The following is a 23,037-nucleotide window of genomic DNA, read 5'->3' on the forward strand; positions in this document are numbered from 1 at the left end:
CTAACTAAAGGTAATACTTATTTAGTCCGTCTTTTTGTAGGATAAAATAGCAAATTCCATCATGTCAAATGGCTGCTAGAGATTCTGCATGTGACACTTTTCTACAAGTTGCTGGCCGCTGAATTCCAGAGTTGCTGCTGAAATTGGGTTTTTCCTTTGACCAGGTTGCTGATCAATATTCACTGAACATACATGATCTATCTGTATTGTACAGTAGAACCTCAGTGTTATGAACGCCTTGGGAATGGAGGTTGTTCGTAACTCTGAACAAAACCTTATGGTGGTTCTTTCAAAAGTTTACAACTGAACATTGACTTTATACAGCTTTGAAACTTTACTATGCAGAGGAAAATTCTGCTTTTAATTGTCTTAATTTAAATGAAACAAGTGCAGAAACAGTTTCCTTTACTTTGTCAGATCTTTTTTTTTAAACTTTCCCTTTATTTTTTAGTAGTTTATATTTAACATAGTACTCTTCCTTTTTTGTCTCTTCTGCTGCTTGATTGCATATTTCTGGTTCCAAATGAGATGTATGGTTGACTGGTCTGTTCGTAATTCTGGTGTTCATAACTCTGAAGTTCTACGGTAACTTCTTTGGGGGGAAGGGTTATGGGAATGGATTTAACCAAATAATGTAATTACTTGGTATATGATTTAATGCATGCACTTCAATTTGAGAACAAATGGTGGGTGTTTGCACAACTATGAATCTTAGGATAACACATTTTTTCCTTCAAGTAATTAGTGTTCATTTTGGCAGAGCCTTGGAGTTACTGACTCTATGAACTGGTTTTCTTGACCCTTGTTAGCCTACAACATTAGGTCAATTTTACGAAATTGATTTGAGTACCTTTTTAAAATTGATCTGTGTCTTCACATAGGTGGGTTGAATTGGCTGGTGTTCAGGCAGCTAATTCATAACTTAGTTATACTTCCTTTATTGATCACTACTAATGGATAAGATGTCTTTGAACTGCTTTGGTTCCAATTTGACTGCAATATCATCGCATTAATCAAGGTTTATTCCTACACTTTTATCTTAAGGGAGATTAAAAAAATATTAATTACCAGCATTTCCATATTTATACTTAATAGACCCATTGGCACCCCCAAAACTTAAAATGTTTGCTATTCCATTATGAAAGGAGAATACACTGGTAATCTGCCTCCTTTTGTTGTATTTCAGCTAGGAAAGAGACTGACAATGGGGTTTTCTTTGGGATGTCTAAAGGTAGAAGATACTGACTGCAAAGCAGCTTTTACCTGTGGCTCCAATCTCAGCCTGAAATTGGATAGATCACAAATGGTCTGTTTTACTGTTAGGTGTCAGTGTGATGGAATGTGGAGAGGTTTGTGAGCGAATACTTGGATATTAAGATTGGTAGGTGTGGCTATTGCCCAAATTTACAATTCCATTGCTTTTAGTGTTTGCATTGTTGTGATGAAATACTCTTGAGAAACCTTTGAGAATAGTATATAAGTTCACTTATCTCACCAGGTGCAGTGTCTAAACAGCAAGGTGAATTAAGGACAACATTTCTGGTCTTAATTCAGAATATTCTACCTCTTAGCTAGTTTAAGACAGGGCTTTACCATTATGTGAACCTAAATTCTTATGTCTAATTGTTAACGTACAGATGCTTTTCTTTTTCCTACTTTTTATGCAAATTAAATATTGTAGTATACCATGAGAACATGGTAAAAATAGAGAAATGAAACTAATTCATGTAGCCACTTCTTCACAGAGAAGGAACATTTCTTTTCTGTGCACATCCTTCCTTCATTTGAGATCTATGAACATTACATGGCATTTTAGAAAACTATACTGGGTGAATGGACCAAAATGACCAAGGACTAGATTCTATCCTCAATTACATAATTGCATGCAGTGAATCACATGAACTAGTTTGGTAGCCCATTAAATAACTGTTATTTTTAGAAGTGGAAGAAAGAAAACCAAGGTAAATTAGTGTCATAGTGGACATATCAGAGAGTTAGTTTGTAGGCGCTGGGGGCAGGGATTGTCTTTATTTGCATCTTATTTGGCACAGAGTATATATAGCATCATCACTTAACAAATAATGAATGTGCCAGAGAACAGTGCTGTGGTTAATTCTTTACCTTGATTGTAGATGGGGCTGAACTAGTGTGTAAGTAGGCATTATCATAAATATTGAATAAAAACATTACTTTTTAAATTATATTTTGTTGTTCTGCGGTGTTCCTAGAAGCAGGGAACAAGTAATTTTCAAGTTGGATGTGTTCGGTAACAAAATACCTTCTCTTCTTACTACTTCTATCTCCTTTTCTGAGGTGAAGGGCTTAAAGGATGGATCTGGAAGTCTCCCAGTGGGTTTAAGACATTTATTTATTTATCTATCTGTAATATAAAAGAATGCTACAGTTTGGAAATAAATTTGCTGAATGGGTGCCTGAGCAGCAGGCAAGCCATACCACCATATACTATGCTATCTTACATTAGTTATGCCCTGTGGAATTTTGCAAGAAAAATTGTAAAATGGTGGCCTAGCACATACTATACCTCACTAAAGTCTTGAAAGCCTATTTAATATCTTGTAGTTTCTTAAAGAGTCAGTTTCTTATTTTTTGTAAAGTAATAAACGGAAATGAATAATTGTAAATAGTTTATGGAAGAGAATTGCTGCTAATGCTGCACGGATGAATTATTTCCGTTCCCTTCCCCATTCTATGTCAATACCATTCTGCTGGAAATTTTCACACTCGCTTATGATTGCCGGACTGGAAATCCGGTGGCTATTTCTCTAATGTCATGAGATACTTCAAAAATTAAAACAATTGCATTAAAAATTAACAGTCTAGAAAGCGGAATTCTTGATGCTGAGGCACTGGACTGGAACTTGGGGGGTTTGAATTCAGTCTTTTGCTTTTCCAGACATTTTGGGTGAACTTGGTTGAGTCACCTCACCTGATCTCTTTAGCTGCAGTTCACTTTTGTGCAGAGAGCCTCCACAAGGCCTATATATCACTGACGGCCCACTTCAGCTCTGTTTTGAAAGCTTAATTGGGAACTGAGCGGGTGCATAGGCTTTGTGTGGGCTCCCTGCACAGAGGTGAATTTCATTCTCTTGTGCCTGAATTCCCTATCTATACAATGGGGATAATACTTCCCTATCTGACAGGAGAGTCTTGAATATATTTACACAAGTGCTTGTGAGATGCTCCTGCTCCGATGATGGGACAGGGCATATAAGTGCCTAGACAGATAAACTGAACTAAAAATCAGAAGTGACTAGAAATGATCATTTTAAATCTAAAGACAAATTGGTTAGCTGAACCAGTCCTTAATGCTTCAGGAGTAAAATATTCCATTACTAAATCTGAAAAGTGCACCTTATGCAATATTTTCCCAGCAACAAAGAATTTGACAGGACTTTCATGTCACATTGATTTATATGGAACCTTGTTTCTATCAGGAAAAAATGATATCAAGGAATGGTTAGGACAGTATATGACAGAAGAGGAGCTGGGAATCAACTTAATATATAGCCACTGTCCTTGGTAGTTAAAGCTTCTTGGGTCATATGATGACTCTTTAATTTTCAGGATTTTTTCTAGAGAATTTAATTTGGTATCAATGAACCCTGCCAATGTCTGTTAGTTTTATATGCTGCTGTTCTCCAAACCCACCAGTGATGAGTAAACAACTGATATGGTTAATCAAACGCACATGACGTTTAGTAAAGTTTTCAATAACTAAATTTTATATTTAATTCTTTTTAAAAACTATAGAAGCTTTTACATGCCAGGTTTAACTACCGTTTAGCTTCTTTGATCACTGCAATGCTCCATCTGCTGAACCATCAGTTTTAGCTCCTCTGTCATGTCCATATTCCTGAGGTTCAACAATAACTTGCAGTCCATAAGGCATATAACCAGTCAATTATTTCATACTGTAAGCTAGCGATGAAGGTGGTTGTCTGTTCTATTGGATCTGATGCTGCTGAGACACTATGAAGTTGATCCCCTGCAGAAAACTTTCAAAATTGGGTATGTGTCACATTTCTTGCTTTTCCTCTGCCCCATCACTGCCAGGCTGGCCTTAGTTAGCTGGAGAACTAACATCTGGAGACCAAAATAATCTAGTTGCTGAAGGATAGACTGGATTTGACTTCATTAGTGCACAATGATAAGTTTGTGTAGAGTTATTATAGCATTAATCAACTTGATGGATTGGAAATATGACAGAACTGAAGCAGCATGTAATATTAGTGCCTATTATTCTACAAATTATGTCTTCACCTACAGAAGCCAGGAGTCGTGCTGTACATTAAAAATACTATACTCTTTTTCTCCTGTTACGGAGACACATGGCATCTCTTTTAAAATTTTTCCTTGCTATCATAAAATAGGGGCTCTAGTCTTCCAGAGCAGTAGATTTTCGGATTATGACGACTTTTAAGTAGTCTTTGGGACTCTAATGATACTATTCTGAATTAAAATTCCATCTTTCATGGCTTGTCATTTGTCAGATTTATATTGTGGTATTAAACCTCTGTCCAAAGCAATATATGAAATGACTGCATATAGGGTGCCCACAAGATACAGGGTGAGTAATAGAGTAGTGTATAGGTGTTTAATAACATAATTCTCAGTCAAGTCAATGAGAATTGTGCAGACTTTTGAGAGTGTACCCTTTGTATTGTAGTTTGACTACTCTTCCAGGACACTTGGCCCAGTGTGCAAGAATCTAAGGTAAATCTTATAAGGTGGTTCTTTTGGGATATGAGTAACAGAATATGAAGCCTCTTCTTCCAAGTTTGTTGTTTACTATCCTAGGCCAGATTTCAGTGACCAAAAGCTGTTACCATCTGATGAGTAGTCTGTGAGAACTAAATTGATACTCAGTCCAGTTCTTTCAGACAAACGTCCACATCACCCAAGCACCATCACACCTAGCAGAGAGGTAAGCACGGTGATTGTTATTGCCCTGGACTGAACGCAGACAGTACTACACTCTCACTTCCTTGAAGTAGTTACTGTAGATCAGGGTTTGAGATACATTGGCAATGCAGTATGGGGAAGTTTGCATTACTATCTGTGCTGTATTTATTCACAGAACAGATGGAGGTTTTCTGCCTCCAGAGACTGGACTGGTGCACAGTCTGTTTAGGTTTACCTGAGCACATTTGTGGCTTAAAACAACTATTACACCTTTATCCCTGAAGTTATACTGTGCTCGTCCATACACCTGAGGTTGGGAGCTAGGGCTATATGTAATAGTTAACAAAATTAATGTGAAGTCCACAGCTGAGTATACATACAGGTTGAAGATGGCAGTCCTTTTTAACATATGGGATATGATTGAAATTTTTGAACAGGACATCCAGGTTGTCACAGCCAAAAATAGGTATCTTCACATTTGCCCTATATTGTGTGCATCTGTATCTTCAGTGAAGGAGCTTCTTTGGCTTCTTAGCACATCTCCTAATGGAAATATGGTGTCTACATCCAGATCTGTATTGAGATTAGGCTTCATTTTGAGGTCAATTTGGTGCTGAAATCTCACTAGACTTCATCCCCAAATGGTGGAAACCACACAGATCATTTGATATTGGCAGTACTTCCGCCTCTTAGCATGCAAATAGTAGTTGGTCCATTCACATATGGTGGTCGTGTCACTAAATTTCAACATTTCTATGGGCCTGGACTTCTACTGAATTAAATAAATGCAATTTAGATACATTATTTTAACAATTGGTGCCAGGTACGCTGTGGTGTTGTCTTTTTTTTCTTTAAATAAATAAGAGTGTATTTCATCTCAAGAATTATTATTTCAGGAAACAAACTTTAATGGATGGGTTTAAAAGCAATAAATGCTATAAGAAAACATAAAACACTTTGTCATGACACTTGGATGTGATTAGTTACCGTCTCATGCCCATACTGGTAGGCTTTTTGTGCTTGATGTTAGGGTAGTGACCTTTTGCAAGATTGTGTATACATTATTACAAGTTTTACAATCTTGTGTAACTGTCATACAATATAAAGTTAACAGTGCAGGAGTAGTAGAAAAGAATATTTTAATTATGAAATCATGCACTATTTTTCTTTAGAGTTCTGAAGACCAACTGATACACCTTTTCTTAGCCAGTGGCAGGCTTCCGTTTTGCTCTACATATAGTCATTTGTAGACTTGAATGCTTTTAAAAAATGAATTTTAATCACAACTAGTCAATTTGATTGAAACAAAAAAACTTGAATTAACACCTTAAAACGGACATCTAAGATGTATTTAACAAAGAAATGTAATAGTTCATTGTAATGTCATTTTGTCTCTTATCTAACCACTGTTAGCAATAGTACATCAGTACTGATGATTATTTATGCTATGCCAGAAATTCACTTGGTACATGATTGATTAAACACACAGATTCTTAGTTGGACTATCTTGCCTTTTTGAACAAATGATGATAGTCTTTCAAAAGAATACTGACAAATATCAACTTCGGTGCTGTCACATATTGTGTGTGGCAAAATAAACCTTTAGTACTACTATCTACTTGGTGTGTTGCCTTCTGAAGTGCCCAAACACTTAGCTGAGTGGTTCTGTTATAGGGGGTGCTGAATCAAGAACCAACATTAAAACAGCAGAAAACTTTTTGTCCCAAAGCAAACTCTTAAACTTAGTTTTGTAACTGCCAGTTGTGCCATCTCTCCTCTGCGTGTCTGTTCTGTTCTTATCAGAATTCTTTATCTTACAGCTTTTAAATTACTTGTCTTGTGAGTGGGCAGAATGGAGCATGGTATGTTTTGTTGGGAATGTGTACAAGAACTCTTACACTTAGGAAGAAATCTGCTACTATGGTTTTAGAGCAGTAAGGTCACCCTTTGGCATAGCTTGAATTTAAGGAATATTGCAGCCTTCGTTTTTGGGAGGAATCAGATTTCTCTTTTCTCCCATCCCTTTCCATTCCCTGGGAAAAGGAGAGCAGTGTAAATAACAGTGGGCCATTTTTAAGGTAGGTCAAATTTTGCATTAGTGGCTCTAAAATTCTATTTCTGCTCTAGGTAACGTTCATGATCAGTTCACGTCCGCTAGCATATTGTTGGTTGGTTGGCTTAATTATGAATTTCTTTTCTTTCCACAGCTGCAGAACCTTGGCCTGAAAATGCTGCATTGTATCAGCAACTGAAGGGTGGGTACATCATTTTCTACAATTAATGATTTTATTTTTAAAAACATTAAATATACAGTAATATAATTAACTTCAGGGAAAATAGAAATTGTTAAGAAGAGATTCCTTTGTGTTTGTCTGGTCAGAGGTTTTAGCTAAGCTTGCATCTGCCAATATAAACCAGCTATTCATGGCCTATAAGGTCCTTGGTTTATTATTGACTCATTATATTGGCTGCTGTAGGCAGTGTAAAATGATGTGGTTGCAGGCACCGTTGGCAGATTTACTGCACCAATAGCTGAGGCAGCAGATTTTTGAAGTCTTATGGTAAAGTGGGCTCTCAGTAAAAAGGAACTGTTAAAATGTATAGGCTAGGATGGTTCAGGCTCCCTTTAGCAGCTCTTCATATATCATCAGATCACATTATGGCCCCCATTTGGGGCTCAGCAGCCTGCTACAGTTGTCAGAAGACTGCAAAGTAATGAAGACTAATAGGTAGCAGCCCTAGTCTTCTAAGCATGGAATTTTTATTGCAGCGAACTTGTCATCTTTCTTTTGTGTGACAGACCTAGACACAGTGTGCAATATTAACTGCAAGCTGTTTTTTTGAGGATTCTGAAAGCTTTTACTTCTTAGCTAGAGGAATTATGAAGATGCTATTTTATTTAACTTTGATTAGTAGAGGAATAATTGGCTTAAAATTGAGACACTTTTCTTTTTTTTTAGTTGAGGTTTCTAATTGTATATCTCTGGTAAAATAAGATAAAGGGGAGGGCATTTCTAGAAGAAATATTCCTGGTATATTTTTGTATTCATATCTCATGTTTCGTTGTCCAGTAGCATAGCATAAAATTACTCTAATGGTGCATATATTCTCTGTTGAAGTATTTGCCCTTTTAATTTATATACAAGAGATTTAACACAGAATGTTATGCAGTTACACATGAATAACTAAAGAAGAACTATTTCTTGTAATTATATTCTTTCATTTTCTTTCTACAGAGGAGCAAATTTTGCTTTCTGACAATGCATCTTCTCTTGCTGTTCAGGTAAAGCATCATCTTTTTTAAAATAGAGAGATGTTAAATTAAAATATTTCTTGGAAGGATTAAATCCTAAGTAAATTACATAAAAAGTATTCAAATGACATATTTAGAAATTTTCTAAGTACTTTGTAGATGTTGTGTTCCTGGACACAACATAATTTTTCAAGTTGAAATTATTCCTTTTTAGTCTTTATCATTGAGGTGTTATTGATTTTGTTTTTAAGATTCCTAATATTAGTGCCTATGCATCTGTTAATATTTACATCTGTCTACCTATTTATAATCAGAATTGGACACACTAGTGGCAGCTCATATTTGACCTTTGTTGTTGTCTTTCCAGCTGTCGTCCACCTTCTGGGTTGTTTAGGGTAAGGTGTCCTCCCAAAGACCACTCATATGCTTGTTGGTTACATTACCCTCACTTCTACTTGTTCCCCCTATGTGGTCTAGTTAATATAACCCTTTGGGGGCTTATGTATCCCAGAAGGCTGCATCTCTTTTGGTCAGAGTGGGACCATTAGAGATATCATGTAAAAGGTCCACTAACCTGTATTTTGTAAAAATGCCAATCAAAAGTTCTGGATTCTTTGGTCACTCTAGCAATCCTCTATGGACCTTATTCGGTCCAAGATATATAATATATTTTTTGCCGAGCGTCTGGAAAATACCAGTGTTCCTTTGGTAGCCCCTTCCCCCCACCACCTCCGAAGTATCTTGTTTCGTTGATAGGTGGACAAGTTTTCCATTTATTTTGAAAAACAGATGCTAGTGTTTTACCCTTCTCTCTCTGTGGTGTAGTATGTTTTAAATAATTCCTTACAGTGGAAAAAAATAAGGAGTTTTTTTGAGCATTTGATCTCAATGTTAGCTTTAGCTCCAGAAAAGCTTGCTTATGTAGTTCTCATGAATCTTCTATCCATCCATCAGGGTTACAGGTGTGGTTTTGGTTTCTTTCCAAACAAAACAGAAGTTTCCTTTTCTAACGTAGCATTTTGCTTGACCATTCCAATTCTATTGTTATCCTGTACATGTCACTTAGATGATATATTAACCATAATATATTAAAAATGCCTGTTTTTCTTCAATATTCTTTGGCTTGACAGCTGATAGTAGCCATGACTATAAATATGACTTTGGCAGATATCTGATTTAAACTTTATGGAACAATTTTATTCTGTATGGGGGAATGGTATCAGTTTAGAAGAATCTGTATTAGGAACACAGTTGTGATCTCAAAAAAAAAAAAAAAAAAAAAAAAAAGTAGCTGTCCACAAAATATAAATATTAGGATGTGTAATTTAAAAAAAAATAGCTTAATGATCATGCAGTTTTAAAATTAGCTCACCTGGCATACATTGCATTAGGCAACATCAAAAACAGGAACAGTTCTATCTTTTTCTTATGAATTGTGTCTGTGTTTTTAAGGAGGGGTGGATAGGCATGTGTTGGGGTAGGAAGAGAGGAAGCCAATACCTGGGACTTCTTTCCTCAATATATTCTTATACAAGCTGCCTTTCTTTTTCTCTCCAGTATCTCTCAGCCACTGACTTATGGTACGTGGATTTCCCTTAGACGTAGCACACAGGTTGTTCATTGCTTCTTTGGGCTTCCGCATGGTGAAGATGCCTCGGAGTTCTGTGTTCCTCTGATTAAATGGGTTTTGGTGGGGAGGCTGCTAGGAGATCCTTCAGGAAACATGGTTTAGATAAAACCTTAACCTTGCCATAATTTGGCTGTCACACCAAATCCTTCTAGAAATCTCCTTTCCATCATAGCACCTATTTATGATGTCTGTCTTGGCTGGCTCCCAAAGAATAGACGAATAAATATATATATCTATAAAAGGGCATAACTAATGACTTACTAAGCAATTAGTTAAAAATAAAAGCTGACCACAGTCTTTACAAGTGGTAACGCTACCATGCATCTAGCACATGGATGGGCAAACTTTTTGGCCCGAGGGTCACATCTGGGTGGGAAAATTGCATGCAGGGCCATGAATGTAGGGCTGGGGCAGGGGGTTGGGATGCGAGAGGGAGTGTGGGGTGTGGGAGGGGGTGCGGTGTGCAGGAAGTGGCTTAGGGCAAGGGGTTGGGGTGCAGGAGGGATGCAGGGTGTACAAGGGGGCTCAGGGCAGGGGGGTTGGGGTGCAGGGATGGGTGTGGAGTGCAGTAGGGGGCTTAGGGCAAGGGGTTGGAGTGCAGGAAGGATGCAGGGTGTGGCAGGGGGCTCAGGGCAGAGGGTTGGGGTGTGGGGTGCAGGAGGGGTTTGGGGTGCAGGCTCTGGCCCGGCGCCACTCCTTGAGCGGTTCTGGGGTGGCAGCAGCATGCAGCAGGGCTAAGGCAGGCTCCCTGCCTGCCCTGGCCCCACGCCACTCCCAGAAGTGGCCGGCACCACGTCCCTGCGACCCTTGGGGGACGGGGGGGGGCAGGGGCAGAGGGCTCCGCACGCTGCCCTTGCCTGCGGGTACCTCCCCTGAAGGTCCCATTGGCTGCGGTTCCCCATTTCCGGCCAATGGGAGCTGCGGGAGGCGGGGCCCGCAGGCGAGGGCAGTGTGCAGAACCCTCTGCCCCCGCTCCTCCCCCCGAGGCCGCAGGGACGTGGTGCTGGCCACTTCCGGGAGTGGCACAGGGCTAGGGCAGCCAGGCAGCCTGCCTTAGCCCCATGGCGCCAAGGGGGTGGCAATCCCGCAGGCCAGATCCAAAGCCCTCATGGGCCGGATCCTGCCCGCAGGCCGTAGTTTGCCCACCCCTGATCTAGCATGTCAGTTTCTGCTTGGCTATGGAACAGATACTGTGGAAAGCAAAATAAGTTCTCTCTCTGTGTGTAAGTGAGTGATTTATTGCAGACATTTTCTTCTAACGGGTAAAGATTCAGTATAAGGAATTAATTATGTACATTTTTAAAATATTGAATGGAGTTACATGGCCTATTCTTTGCTCATCGCAGTGCAAACTTAAGACTGGGTATATGTGACTGGGGGTAACCTTTTTTAGAAAGGGATATGATATAGTAATTATACTGAATATTAATGCCTTCTTATGTTTAATTAAAAATTCCCATTGTGGAACTCCTGTGCTGATCCTGCTTGGAGAGAGATATATATATTTGGGTAACCTGCAATTCCTGAAAGTACATTTAATTGTGAATCCATCAATCTTTCATGGTGTTTGGTGTACACTGCTTGTCCATTAAACTAAAGCAGTATATTATACAGTCCTACTGGAAATGAAGATAATTCGATTTTATGCTGCAAATCTTGATACAAAATGTCAATTTACTTTCACAACAAAGAAATTCATATAAAAGGAAAATGGTGTAATTTCAGTGATGATTATCCTGCTACAGGGTAGAGAATGCCATACATAGAATAAAGTCTCTTTTTTTTCTTCCCATGATATGTGCAGCCTTGCTCCCATTAAAGTTAATGAAAAATTACATGCAAAAATCAAGATAAGTGATATAACTGTGTTCCTATCATCTTCCTCCCCAAAAATCATTTCCTACACCTTATTTATGATGGAATTTTCCATTACTCAGTATTCCTGTTTTTCCTTTCTGCTTACTATAAAAACAGTATCTCAATAGCTAAACCTCCGTATATCCAAAAAGGAGTGGATGTAGTTAACAATGAAAACCATTACGAGAATATTAATCAGTGACATCCTAAATACATATAGTATGGTTTGTGTGTGTATTTATACATATACACACACATACACTACTGTATTATTGCAAAGAAGAACATTTTATACTCCCGAGATAACTCCCTCTGGCAAACTGCAAATTTGTTGATTTTAAAGCAGTGGTTTTCTAATATATTTTTATTTTATTTTGTAGACCAGTGTATACATGCAAAATACTCTCCTGGTCTCCCTTGCCCAGCCATTTATTTAATCCTATGGACAAGTAGGAAGGACTCAACAGACACCTAGCAATAAAAATAAAGATATAATTTTTGTCCCCCAAATCCTTCCCCAGATATGAAACTCTTATTTAAATGCCTCAAATTTTACAATTTCTGCCTGCTGTATTCTGTTGTACCTTAAACACACACTCTAATTTTGGAAGAAGAACCTTAAGAATTTGACAAAAGGATTTTGTGTTGATTCTCTATGGTACCATTTTACTATGTTTGTGAGAGAGAGAAACAAAATGGAAATTACTAACACTCAATTTTAATAACTTACATAATACTGTTTAAATAACTCTTATTTTTAACTGTAAACTCTTCAGGATGGTCTTCCTCCAAGTTTACACAGCACCTACCACATTTGGGCCCCAGTCCTTATTGACATTACTGCAATACAAAAAGCAAAAGATGGTGTTTTCCAGTTCCTATATTTTGTTTCCTTGTACCAACCTCTATGCTCTCAAGTCAATAAGGCATTTTATTTGTGAATCACGTATGTAATCCATATAATGACTGAAACACATAAAAGAAGAGAAATTACAGAAATTAAAACCTGACTGAATAAGGGTTATTTCAGTGACCTTAAGAAAGTCTGGAAACCAAATTTATTGAGACCTCTGTAACGTTTAGCAGTCAAGGAGAAACCAGAAGTGGGGCAATTGGATTTGTGCGTTTTATGAATCTATGGGCCTCAAATAAGAGGGCATGGCGGGTCTGCAGATAGTATTCTAGCTTGTGGGACGGAATAACAGACAGGCTGCTTTGCAGTCTGCCTGTGGACTGGAAGTAGATTCTGTTCCCACAATCTCCATGGTGTTTCCCACACAAAATTCAATTACTCAGACATTATGCTGGAAGGAAAGGGAAAGTGTGAATTTTGCTCAAGATGAATGGGGAATTAAGACCTCTTTAGTATTCAATTCTAAATTCCAGAAGTGAGTGTTCTGTTACATTCTTATATAAAATGTGAGGCTAAGTATATATGTATTGCTTTAAATACTATGTATATTGTATAACAATGACCCTATATTTAGGTTTCCTAACACTTCACATTATAAACCATTTTCATAACCTCTCTCTCTCTCTCAAAATGGTATTTACACAAGCCTAAAACATGTTGATACTTTAAAACCTTCAGGCAGGTTACCATATAGTGTGTGGTACTAATTTATCAGAATCCAGTATAAGTTGCAGAAACCATGCATTTGGTCTATGTGTTGCTGCAAGAAGGGGGCTAGAATTGGCTAGTAGTATTGCATCAAAGAGGGATGATTATGCAACAGAAGTTTAAATTGCCTAGGTTAACTGCTTATTTACACAATTATTTGATAACTTGTTGAGGTATATCACCCATGATTGATAGTTTTTTGCAGGCTTGTGATTTTAGCATATGAATTGTGTAATTTTGTTTCTGAAGCTAAACAGTAAGCTGAATTTTAAGTTGTTGCCCTACACAAAACAAAGATTCAGTAGTGAAATGAAAATCTGACAATCCATTCTGAAACAGAATAAAAGCTAAAATTCTTCATGATGAGAAATACAGTATCAACATAATCGATCTAGCAGCATTACTTCGTAGCTGAAAATACACTTATATCCCTAGCCATGCAACTACAGCATGTGAGTGAAACATCTTTCATATAGTTCTGAGATGAAATTACCCCTGAATGAATAGCATCTTCATTTATCTTCAAAACCTCCTCTGTACTACCAGTGAATCTACTCTTTCACATTCTACAACGAGAATTACATTATACCATTATAGCAGTGTTCTGCTGCAGTGTAAAATAGATTGTTTTGGAAAATGAACCTGGCTTTGCTATAAATTACATTCACAGGTACAAAGGAATTTGTTATTTTGTTTAAAATAGTCGCAAATATAGTTAAGCTCTTAATTTATGTTAAACTACAAATGTGGCCATTACCACAACTGGATTAGGAATTTAATCTGTCACTCAAAGAATGATACTGAACAGTTTTCATTTGTAGCCTTAGACACACTATTTCAATTACAATGTCTGCAGCTGTTTGATATAAAAACTGAATTATTTTGTAGATTTGTTCATGGTTTTTCATTTTAAAACACGTCCCTTCAATAAGGGGAAGAATAATTCTTCAGTTGTCATCACAGATTCTCCTTTGTGTCTTGATGAAACAGAATAAGAATGAAAACACAAATCTCTTTCTTCACAGTAGCATTCTGTGAGTGCTTTTAAAATACTAGTCAATGAGATATTACTTACAATGGTTTGGACTTAATTATGAAACTGATAATGTGTGTCTCCTCTGAAAGAAGCCTGGAGCTTGTCATCTGAAAGTAGGGTTTCTCATACGGGGATATAGAATGCGAACTGTCCGAGCTCTGGAATAAGAGGGCGGGAGGTAGTGATTCTGATCTTAAATTCTGAAATCTTGATATTATTTACATCCAATTGGAATTTATGCTTAGAGTATTGTTTTTAGTGGGTGTGTATTTTCTGCTTTGAGATGGAAAAACCTAGTGGATGATTCACTAAGAGATACTCTGGAGTAGTAGATGCATTGTCAACTTGAAAAATAACATTTCTGTTTGAAAATTTTTTTTGTACCTACTAGTGTTTCAAGTAACGCCTCGGATGACTAACTGAAAGGCTAAAGAGAATAAATCTTCTATTTTGTTTATTTTACTTTGTACATTTAACAGGAGTGAAGATGAATTCTGTGTAAGCTTCAAAGCTTGTCTCTCTCACACCAGCAGAAGTTGGTCCAATAAAAGATATTACCTCACTCACCTTCGCTCTCTAATAGCACTGTGTATAGTCATTTTCATTTCCCATCTTATGCCCTAGTATGATGACATCAGTCTATTGCATAGTTCTGAGAGGAACTTTCAAAAGCAGCAGCAAAGGTGAAAATGGCAGGCATGTGTGAGCATACAGAGAAAGGAGAGGGACACTGAGCAAACCCTGCTGTGTCCTCTTGGCCTGCCCCAAATCCCTTCTGAACCTTAGCAATGTGTTCAGGAAGAGTATTCTCTTTATTTTTAATGCTAACCAAAATTCAACACATGCTATTTAAAGGGTGCTCTATCAGAAAATTGGATTTTCTGACATTGGGGAAATAAAACAAGTTGATGGTCTTAGTTTAAGCAATGTTGTTGTTGTTTCTCATTCTTTTAACTGAATCACACTGTGTCCCATTCAGATTTTCTCAATTAATATAGACTCACATGCTTTCTTAGTTAACAGTTCTTTCACCTAAAATGAAACTAAATTTACAGGTGAAATCCATTTTCAAAAGCTCATACAGAGGCTGAAAACTTATTTTTTTTCTGATTATTAATATTAAAAGACACCATGTGCTCAGTAACTTGACTTTGTAAGGCAATATATAGGAGCATCTTAGAACTGGCTGACATGGGTAACAATGCTATTTTGATAGGATGTGCAATCTCCCTTGATTAAAATGAAAGACCTGTGAAAGAGGTTTTTTAGTTTCATAACACGTGGCATGTTAAAGTTTGACATGAGCCCTTTCTGCATATCTGCTGTTAGTTCATTCTCCTGCAGTTAAAATGCACTTTTTTGTTCCATACTGACATTCAAAATAAAATAGATGCTGCTGCTACTACTAAGTGGAACCAAAAATGCACATGAAATCAGCAAACTAAGGTCCTTTACGGGAATACATTGTGCTATAGGAGATGGGTTGTTTGTCTGCCACAAGCTTAATAACCTCAATCACTGAGAGGACAACGTACCTTCAGTTTTAGGAACAATTTTTAATAGAATCTAACCCTCAGAGGCTATATTGGTCATATAGGACTTGCCATACTGGGTTGCACTGCAGGTCCAGCTTGTTTGGTGTTCTGCTTCTGGCAGTGGCCAATATCATTGTTTCAGAAGAAGGCAAGCCCCTCCATGAGAACCCATGGGATGGGTGGATAGGGAAGGAATTCTTGATGCCAGTGGCAATAATCTCATACCCAGAAATATGAGATTTGATTACTGTTATCATAGCATGTTGAACTACAAATACAGGCTATAAAATCGAGTCTTTTTAAAATCCAGCCGGAATATCTGGCTTGATATCTTCCTGTGACAATGAATTCCACATTGCCTCTTGTAGGAAGTTTCCTTTACTTTTATAAGTGTGCTGGACACTACTAGTATTGTTGCTACCATCCCTTATTGTTATAATACAGGCTAGGGAAATAAGGAGAAGACTGATCAGTTTTCACTTTATTCTTCTTGATTTTAAATATTTCTGTTAATCTACCCCAGCTCTTATGGCCAGATGCTAATAAGTCAGAAAAAGACATTTTCCCTTTCTAAGCTACCAAATAGGAGTTCAGTTTGCATTTTGAAGCTGTTTTCCTTTTTCTATTGGTATTTGAGTATTTTTGGCTGAGAGGGCTAAGACTTCCCTAGAGGGGGACCTGGAAAGCTATGAACATTTTTCCTGACTAAAATAGCTGTGAAAACTTTTCCATCTGAAGTTATGAGTGGCAGATGTGTTGCAAGGGGTGAATCTGCACTGTGTTCACTCAGAGTGGAGTATCTCCCTTAAAGAGCTCATTGGCAAGACTGCTAAGATTTGGCTGCTGCTTGGGTAATAGATCCAGGCTGAGGTTAGTGGATGTGTGCAAATGCTACATTTTTCCTATATGAGGTTCTGAAGGTCTTGGGGGAACGTTAGGTTTTGGCCTGCAAACTGAACCTCTCCTGGCTTGTAAAATAATTTATGGGGGGAGTTGGATGCACTCTTGATAGAGATTAATGCTTCCCATTAGAGGTGTTGGCATCTTTTCAACAAGTGATTGTTGTGCCCACTCTCAATGAACTATCTTTTGATATTAGTCATCTTCCCAGTTATTGCCCAGTTCCTAACCTTTTGGGGGCTTTTTTTTTCCTTTTTAAAGAAGGATTTGGCATAGCAACTTTTTGTGTCATCTAGAATCAAATTTCCTTGGCCCTTTGTATTCTGGTTTTAGGCCTGAATATGGGACAGAGACTGCATAGGTTTGGTTGACTGATCTCTGTTGATGAATATTGAACCAATAGATATGTCTGCCTTCGCTACCATTGACTGTGAAGTAGAACTGATGTGTTTGTGGACCTTAGCAGAATTGTGTTGGAGTGATTCCAATCTCTTCTCTTTGAAAAGTCCAAGAGAATGTTGGGTAATCCCCTACTGTCACAAGGGCTCTTCTATAAAAGGTGAAGTAGAACTCCAACTTGTCACCCCTCCTACTCTTCATATATAGAAGGTACCATGGTGAGAAAATGAGATGTTTGGGGCTGCAAAGTCATCAATATTCTATTATTATCTTTGTATTCCTGCTGGTATTGCAATGCACTCCAGTTTAGTATCATTTATACACTTTGTGCTGCTCACTCCTTTTTAGTCACTAAAGAAGATGTTAAATAAGATCAAGCCTAACAAAGATCTATGCATTGTCCACTAGACCCTTCCTCCCAAATATCCCCAACTCAGTCCATTGTCACTTTTTGTGCCTCTTTGTTTGTGGTCTTTGTCTGTTTTCTCTCCTCATGATTATTCAAATCCAGACAATTTAAACTAATTTTGAGTAATTTCCCTGACACTTTATCAAATGCTTACTAGAATCCAAATATATTAATCTACTGCTTTCTCTTCATATAATAATGTTTACTGTATCAAAAAAGCAGTCAAAATTTTCTAGAAATACATACCTGTAGGCATATGTTGCTTGTGATTCCCTTACCCTCAAATGATCTAGGGGATAACATAATTGTCATTTGCATGAAAAGCATTAACTGTGCTTACCATGTTTTTAATTGTGGTATTCAGTTAAGTTTTTAATGCTCATAATTTCCCAACTCTGTCAATCACATTAATACAGGAGAATGTGAAAGTTATAATAGTGAAATAAATTGTCTAAGGCTATGCCTACACTTAAAACGCTATAGTCTGGCACAACTGCAGCGCTTCAGTGTATACACTCATGACAGTGAGGGGAGGGGTTCTCCTGTCTCTGTAGTTAATCAACCTCCAGGAGAGGCAGTAGCCAGGTCAACAGATGAATTCTTCCATCAACCTAGCACTGTCTACATAGGGGGTGAGGTCAGCATAGCTACATCTTTCAGGGGTGTAGATTTTTTCACACTTGAGAGATATAGCTATGCTGATGTAAGTTTTCATCGTAGACCAGCCCCAATATTTATGAATGGGTAGTGAAATCTGGGAAATTGTATAATCGCACCCCTGACCTCCGCCCTCTCTGTGGGTAGGAGTAGTGTTATTTCCTTTAACAATTGTCACAATATGTACACCGCACATTAAGTCACTAATGCTTAGTTTTTAAACTCTCATGTTTTTGTCAGAACAAAATCCTAGCAAATAAATAGTTAAGGAGAATCCAAGAGTCCCACTTTTGAAAGTGATGATGTCAACAGTGAATACCACTAAGTCACTGATGTTGTGATGAACCTTACTGGTATTCCCCCCAAAAAGAAACTTTTTGTTGAGGTGCAGTTAAGAGTTATAGCTCATATCCTTGTTTTGAGTGTAAATTACCTTTCAAGAATATTAATAGGTTTTGAGAAGTCCACAGATTATGGCATTGCTCATCACATTTGTAGACGACTCTGTACTGGTAGAGTGTGAAGATGGAATATCAAAAATCTGCAGCACGTTAAGTTATAATGGGTTTAATATCCATCCATTGTAAGCATGCTAGCTGTGTGTCTAATGGCACTTGATTAATTGGTTGGCACATACATTAAGAGTTCTCAGCACCTTACAGGATAATGCCTCTATGAGGAAGAATGTTTATAAATTCCCGATTAGGAAGATATTACACAGATTGTGAAAAAGTGTCAGTCACCTCCTCTCCCCGCTATGAATGGTGAATGACCATATTAAGGGCACAAGAGCAAACAACCCCACTGCGTAGGAGAGAGAGGAAATATGGCAAGAGACCACCCTGGATTAACCAGGAGATCTTCAATGGTCTAAAAATCAAAAAAGAGTCCTACAAAAAGTGGAAACTAGGTTAAATTACAACGGATGAATATAAACAAACTACACAAGTAGGTAGGGACAAAATTAGAAAGGCCAAGGCACAAAACGAGATCAAACTAGCTAGAGACATAAAGGGTAACAAGAAACATTCTACAAATACATTAGAAGCAAGAGGACGGGTAGGACCATTACTCAATGGGGGGGAAACAATAACAGAAAATGTGGAGATGGCAGAGGTGCTTAATGACTTCTTTGCTTCAGTTTTCACGAAGAAGGTTGATGGGATTGGACATCTAACATAGTGAATACCTGTGAAAATGAGGTAGGAACAGAAGAGGATAAAATAGGGAAAGAACAAGGCTTAAATCACAGCAAGGGAAATTTAGGTTGGGCATTAGGAAAAACTTTCTAGCTGTCAGGGTGGTTATGCACTGGAATAAATTGCCTAGGGAGGTTGTGGAATCTCCATCATTGGAGGTTTTTAAGCTCAGGTTAGACAAACACCTGTGAGGGATGGTCTAGATAATACTTAGTCTGCCAAGAGTGCAGGGGACTGGACTAGATGACCTCTCAAGGTCCCTTCCAGTTCTGTGATTCCATAAAGAAAGCCAGAGTTGGCACAGCTGCCATGTGATTGATTAAAACATTCTAGTTTTTGTAATTACTGATGTGGATGGGTAATAAGGCACTTTGAGTTCCATTTCTTTAAGTTCATTTGGATACCTTAATTGTGAACTTAAAACCCTAAGCAGTTGAAAATATGTAAGTAATTACCTCTGAATTTCCTAGGTCTTTAACACTTCGGGGTTCTTCCAACTCTCATGTTCTGGTAAGTTAGTGTTTTGAGTGTATGTTAAGTGGAACCTTAATTTTTTTTTAACAAAGTTTATGTGGGAATTTTCTTATTTTATTTTATTTTTTTAAATGGTCAAAGGTCTGCTGGGGAAGAGTTTGTTTCCCTGAGACTTGAGGAAGCCCACAGTGGATTGCGAGCTCTTGGGGACAGATATTGCCTTTGTTCTCTGTTTGTGTAGCACCTAGCAAAGTGGAGTTCTGGTCTGTGACTATACCTCCTAGGCACTATGGTAATACAAATAAATAATAGAAGAATCTTAATGTAGTAAATCTTAGAAGGACTTCTGCATGTGGGGAATGGAGAAATAACCTCCCTTGGGCTGTTGGCCTCCAAATCTCTTGCCTGCTTGCTTTCTCGCTTAGTTCTATCTTGTCTGTTAGCCCAGTTCAACCAGAAGTTGAACCATTGCAAATCTCTAGCACAGGCAAAGAAAGCAGCAATTCACGAGTGAACTTACTGCAGTTTCAAGCGGAGGAAAACTCTACCTGTGTAAATCACAACTTTTCTTGCCTGGAGTTTGTACCAGTGAAGCAATTTTGATGGTTCCACTCAAAGGTAATTCCAAGTGTAGGCATAGGCAGCTGGTGAAAGTATTCTTTGGATGTTCTGAGCCCATCCCTCACTCATTCTGAAGCGGTGGCTCCAGTCCCACAGGGCTGGGCCCAGTTCCCCACTTTGGCCTGTTGGCTCTCAATGTAGATTCGGAGGAACCTGCCACAGCGTCACTTGACGTGCACATCCACAAGCAGGGGGGGTCCTTCCCTCACGACTCCCTGTCTCCTTCCTGGCTCTGGTGCCGCTAAACCTGGGGCTTCAGGATCTCTCCCCTCCCTCAGGACTCTCCTTTGCTATCCTCTTCATGGCCCTGGCACAGCCGGACAGAGATTTGGGGAGATTTGGAGCCTCCTGTAGCCCTCGCCACCTACTGCCTATGATTGAAGGCAAGACCCAAGGCTTGTTGGGATCTGATGATCCTGCTCACGATTGTAGAGGATGAGGGTATGACGGGTTCAATCACAGAGACCCCCTTGAAACTGCCACCTGATGTGCTGAGACTACCTCTGAGCCCATTTTCCCTGCCAGCTTGGAACTTCAGAACCCTGCTTTGTTGAGCCAGACATGCCAGTCTGCTCCAACACAGACCCAGGATCTGAACCACGTGCCCCAAAGCTGCAGACTTAACTGAAAATGGCTTAGCAAATGCTCCTGTCTCTATCACCCAGACACCCAGCTCCCAATGGGATCCAAACCCCAAATAAATCCGTTTTACTCTGTATAAAGCTTATACAGGGTAAACTCATAAATTGTCCCCCCTTTATAACACTGATAGAGAGAGATGCACAGCTGTTTGCTCCTCCAGGTATTAATCACTTATTCTGGGTTCAATAATAAACAAAAGTGATTTTATTAAGTATAAAAAGTAAGGTTTAAGTGGTTCCAAGTAATAACAGACAGAACAAAGTAAGTTACCAAACAAAATAAAACAAAACAAACAAGTCTACACCTAATACATTAAGAAACCGATTACAGATGAAATCTTACCCGCAGAGATGTTCCAGTAAGTTTCTTTCACAGACTGGACTCCTTCCTAGTCTGGGTCCAGCAATCACTCTCACCCCTGTAATTACTGTCCTTTGTTCCAGTTTCCTTCATCTCTTGAGCCAGCCAAGAGACAAAATGGAGAGGCTTCCAGGGCCTTTTATATTCTCTCTCTTGTGGGTGGAAACCCCTTTGTTCTTCTGTGCAAAGTCAAAGCAACAAGATGGAGTTTGTAGCCACCTAGGCAAGTTACATGTTCATGAATGATTTAGCTTTTTGCAGGCCGAGGCCATTGTTTACATGTTAGTTTGAATGGTCCCAGGAAAGCTCAGATATGGATTGGCGTCTGCCAAAGTCTATTATCAGTTAAGTGTTTCTTGATTTGGCACTTACTGACAGTAGTCCTTTCTCAAGAAGCTGACCAAGTAGTTCACTGAGGCTACTTAGACTCAAACACATTGAGAAACAAGTACATAGCCAATATTCATAACTTCAAATACAAAAATGATACACACATACAGACAGCATAATCATGACTAGCAAACTACATACAACCTTTCAATAGACACCCCACTTGACCTCCTCTGTACAAGACCTGGTGCAACCATAGGACCCTGGTTGCAACACTGATCACAGTTCATGTCAATAACATCACAGGGGGAGCCTACTAAAGCTTAGGGAAAGAGGAAACCATAATGAACCTAAGGCTTGTCGGGTGGGGCACTGCAGGAGGGAGGATGGATGGATGAATGAATCCAGTTAACTTTATCTGAAGTGATTCCCACGTCAATTTCTCCAGCTAAGATCTGGCAAAATAAGAATTAGAAGAACTTTCTAATTCTGATGGCCATTGCTGCTTGTGTGATCAGCTTTAATTTTGTAGATTTTTTTTTTCATTGAAAAGCCTCCCTAATTATTGGCTTGCATTTGTGAGGTCTATCTCTGGAAGGAAAAGACTATGGCTTGATCTACACTATGAATTTATGTCTGTATAGCTACATTGTTCAGACCTGAAAAGGTCAGTGATAGTTCTTTGGCATACAATCCTATCCTTGCATGTACCACTACATTTAAAAGCTCTGAGATGACTTGCTTGCTGCACTGACTCCAGGATTATTCAGGCACACTTTCTTTAGAACCAGCATTGAGAACAGCACATGGCAGCTATAAAAATTCACCTCCAGCTAGATGTAGAATCCTGAAGTTAATTTAGTGCCCTATTGCAAAGGGAATTACTGTGGCAAGCCTGGACAAAATTAAACTTCAGCTACTTTCAAGAAGGAAATAAACAGCTAGGGAATAAGAGCATGGATTTGAGGTGTGATAAATTAATTTAAGAATGTTTTGCTCCTGAAAGGTTGTATTTCTCGAAGCTGTCATTTGAGATGTACACTGTTAGCACTATAATGCTGTATTGCTGATTGAATGCTATTTACATTCCTGCATGCCCAGATACAGCTTTGAAAGCCATGCAAAATTGGTAACCTATGTATATTACACCTGCATATTTAAAATTCTGTATGTACTCCTACTCTACCAGTA

General features: G+C 38.5%; 1 protein-coding gene across 6 annotated transcripts in view; it reads left to right on the forward strand.

The window, feature by feature from the left end:
- MTX2 (metaxin 2) overlaps positions 1-23,037 on the forward strand; it is a 52,318-nt gene that overhangs the window by 15,847 nt on the left and 13,434 nt on the right. For 2 of the 6 annotated variants that reach the window (XM_037912158.2, XM_037912160.2), the window contains exons 2-3: positions 7,131-7,178; positions 8,160-8,206. In XM_037912158.2, coding sequence (XP_037768086.1) covers positions 7,131-7,178; positions 8,160-8,206 — 95 coding nt within the window. Of the gene's footprint in view, positions 1-4,717; positions 4,735-7,124; positions 7,179-8,159; positions 8,207-19,402; positions 19,423-19,889; positions 19,930-23,037 lie in introns of those variants that run through there. The other 4 variants (XM_043525080.1, XM_037912159.2, XM_027822932.3 and 1 more) reach the window with 4 other exon arrangements.

This window comes from Chelonia mydas, chromosome 11 (genome assembly GCF_015237465.2).
Source record: "Chelonia mydas isolate rCheMyd1 chromosome 11, rCheMyd1.pri.v2, whole genome shotgun sequence".
NCBI classification, from domain to species: Eukaryota; Metazoa; Chordata; order Testudines; family Cheloniidae; genus Chelonia; species Chelonia mydas.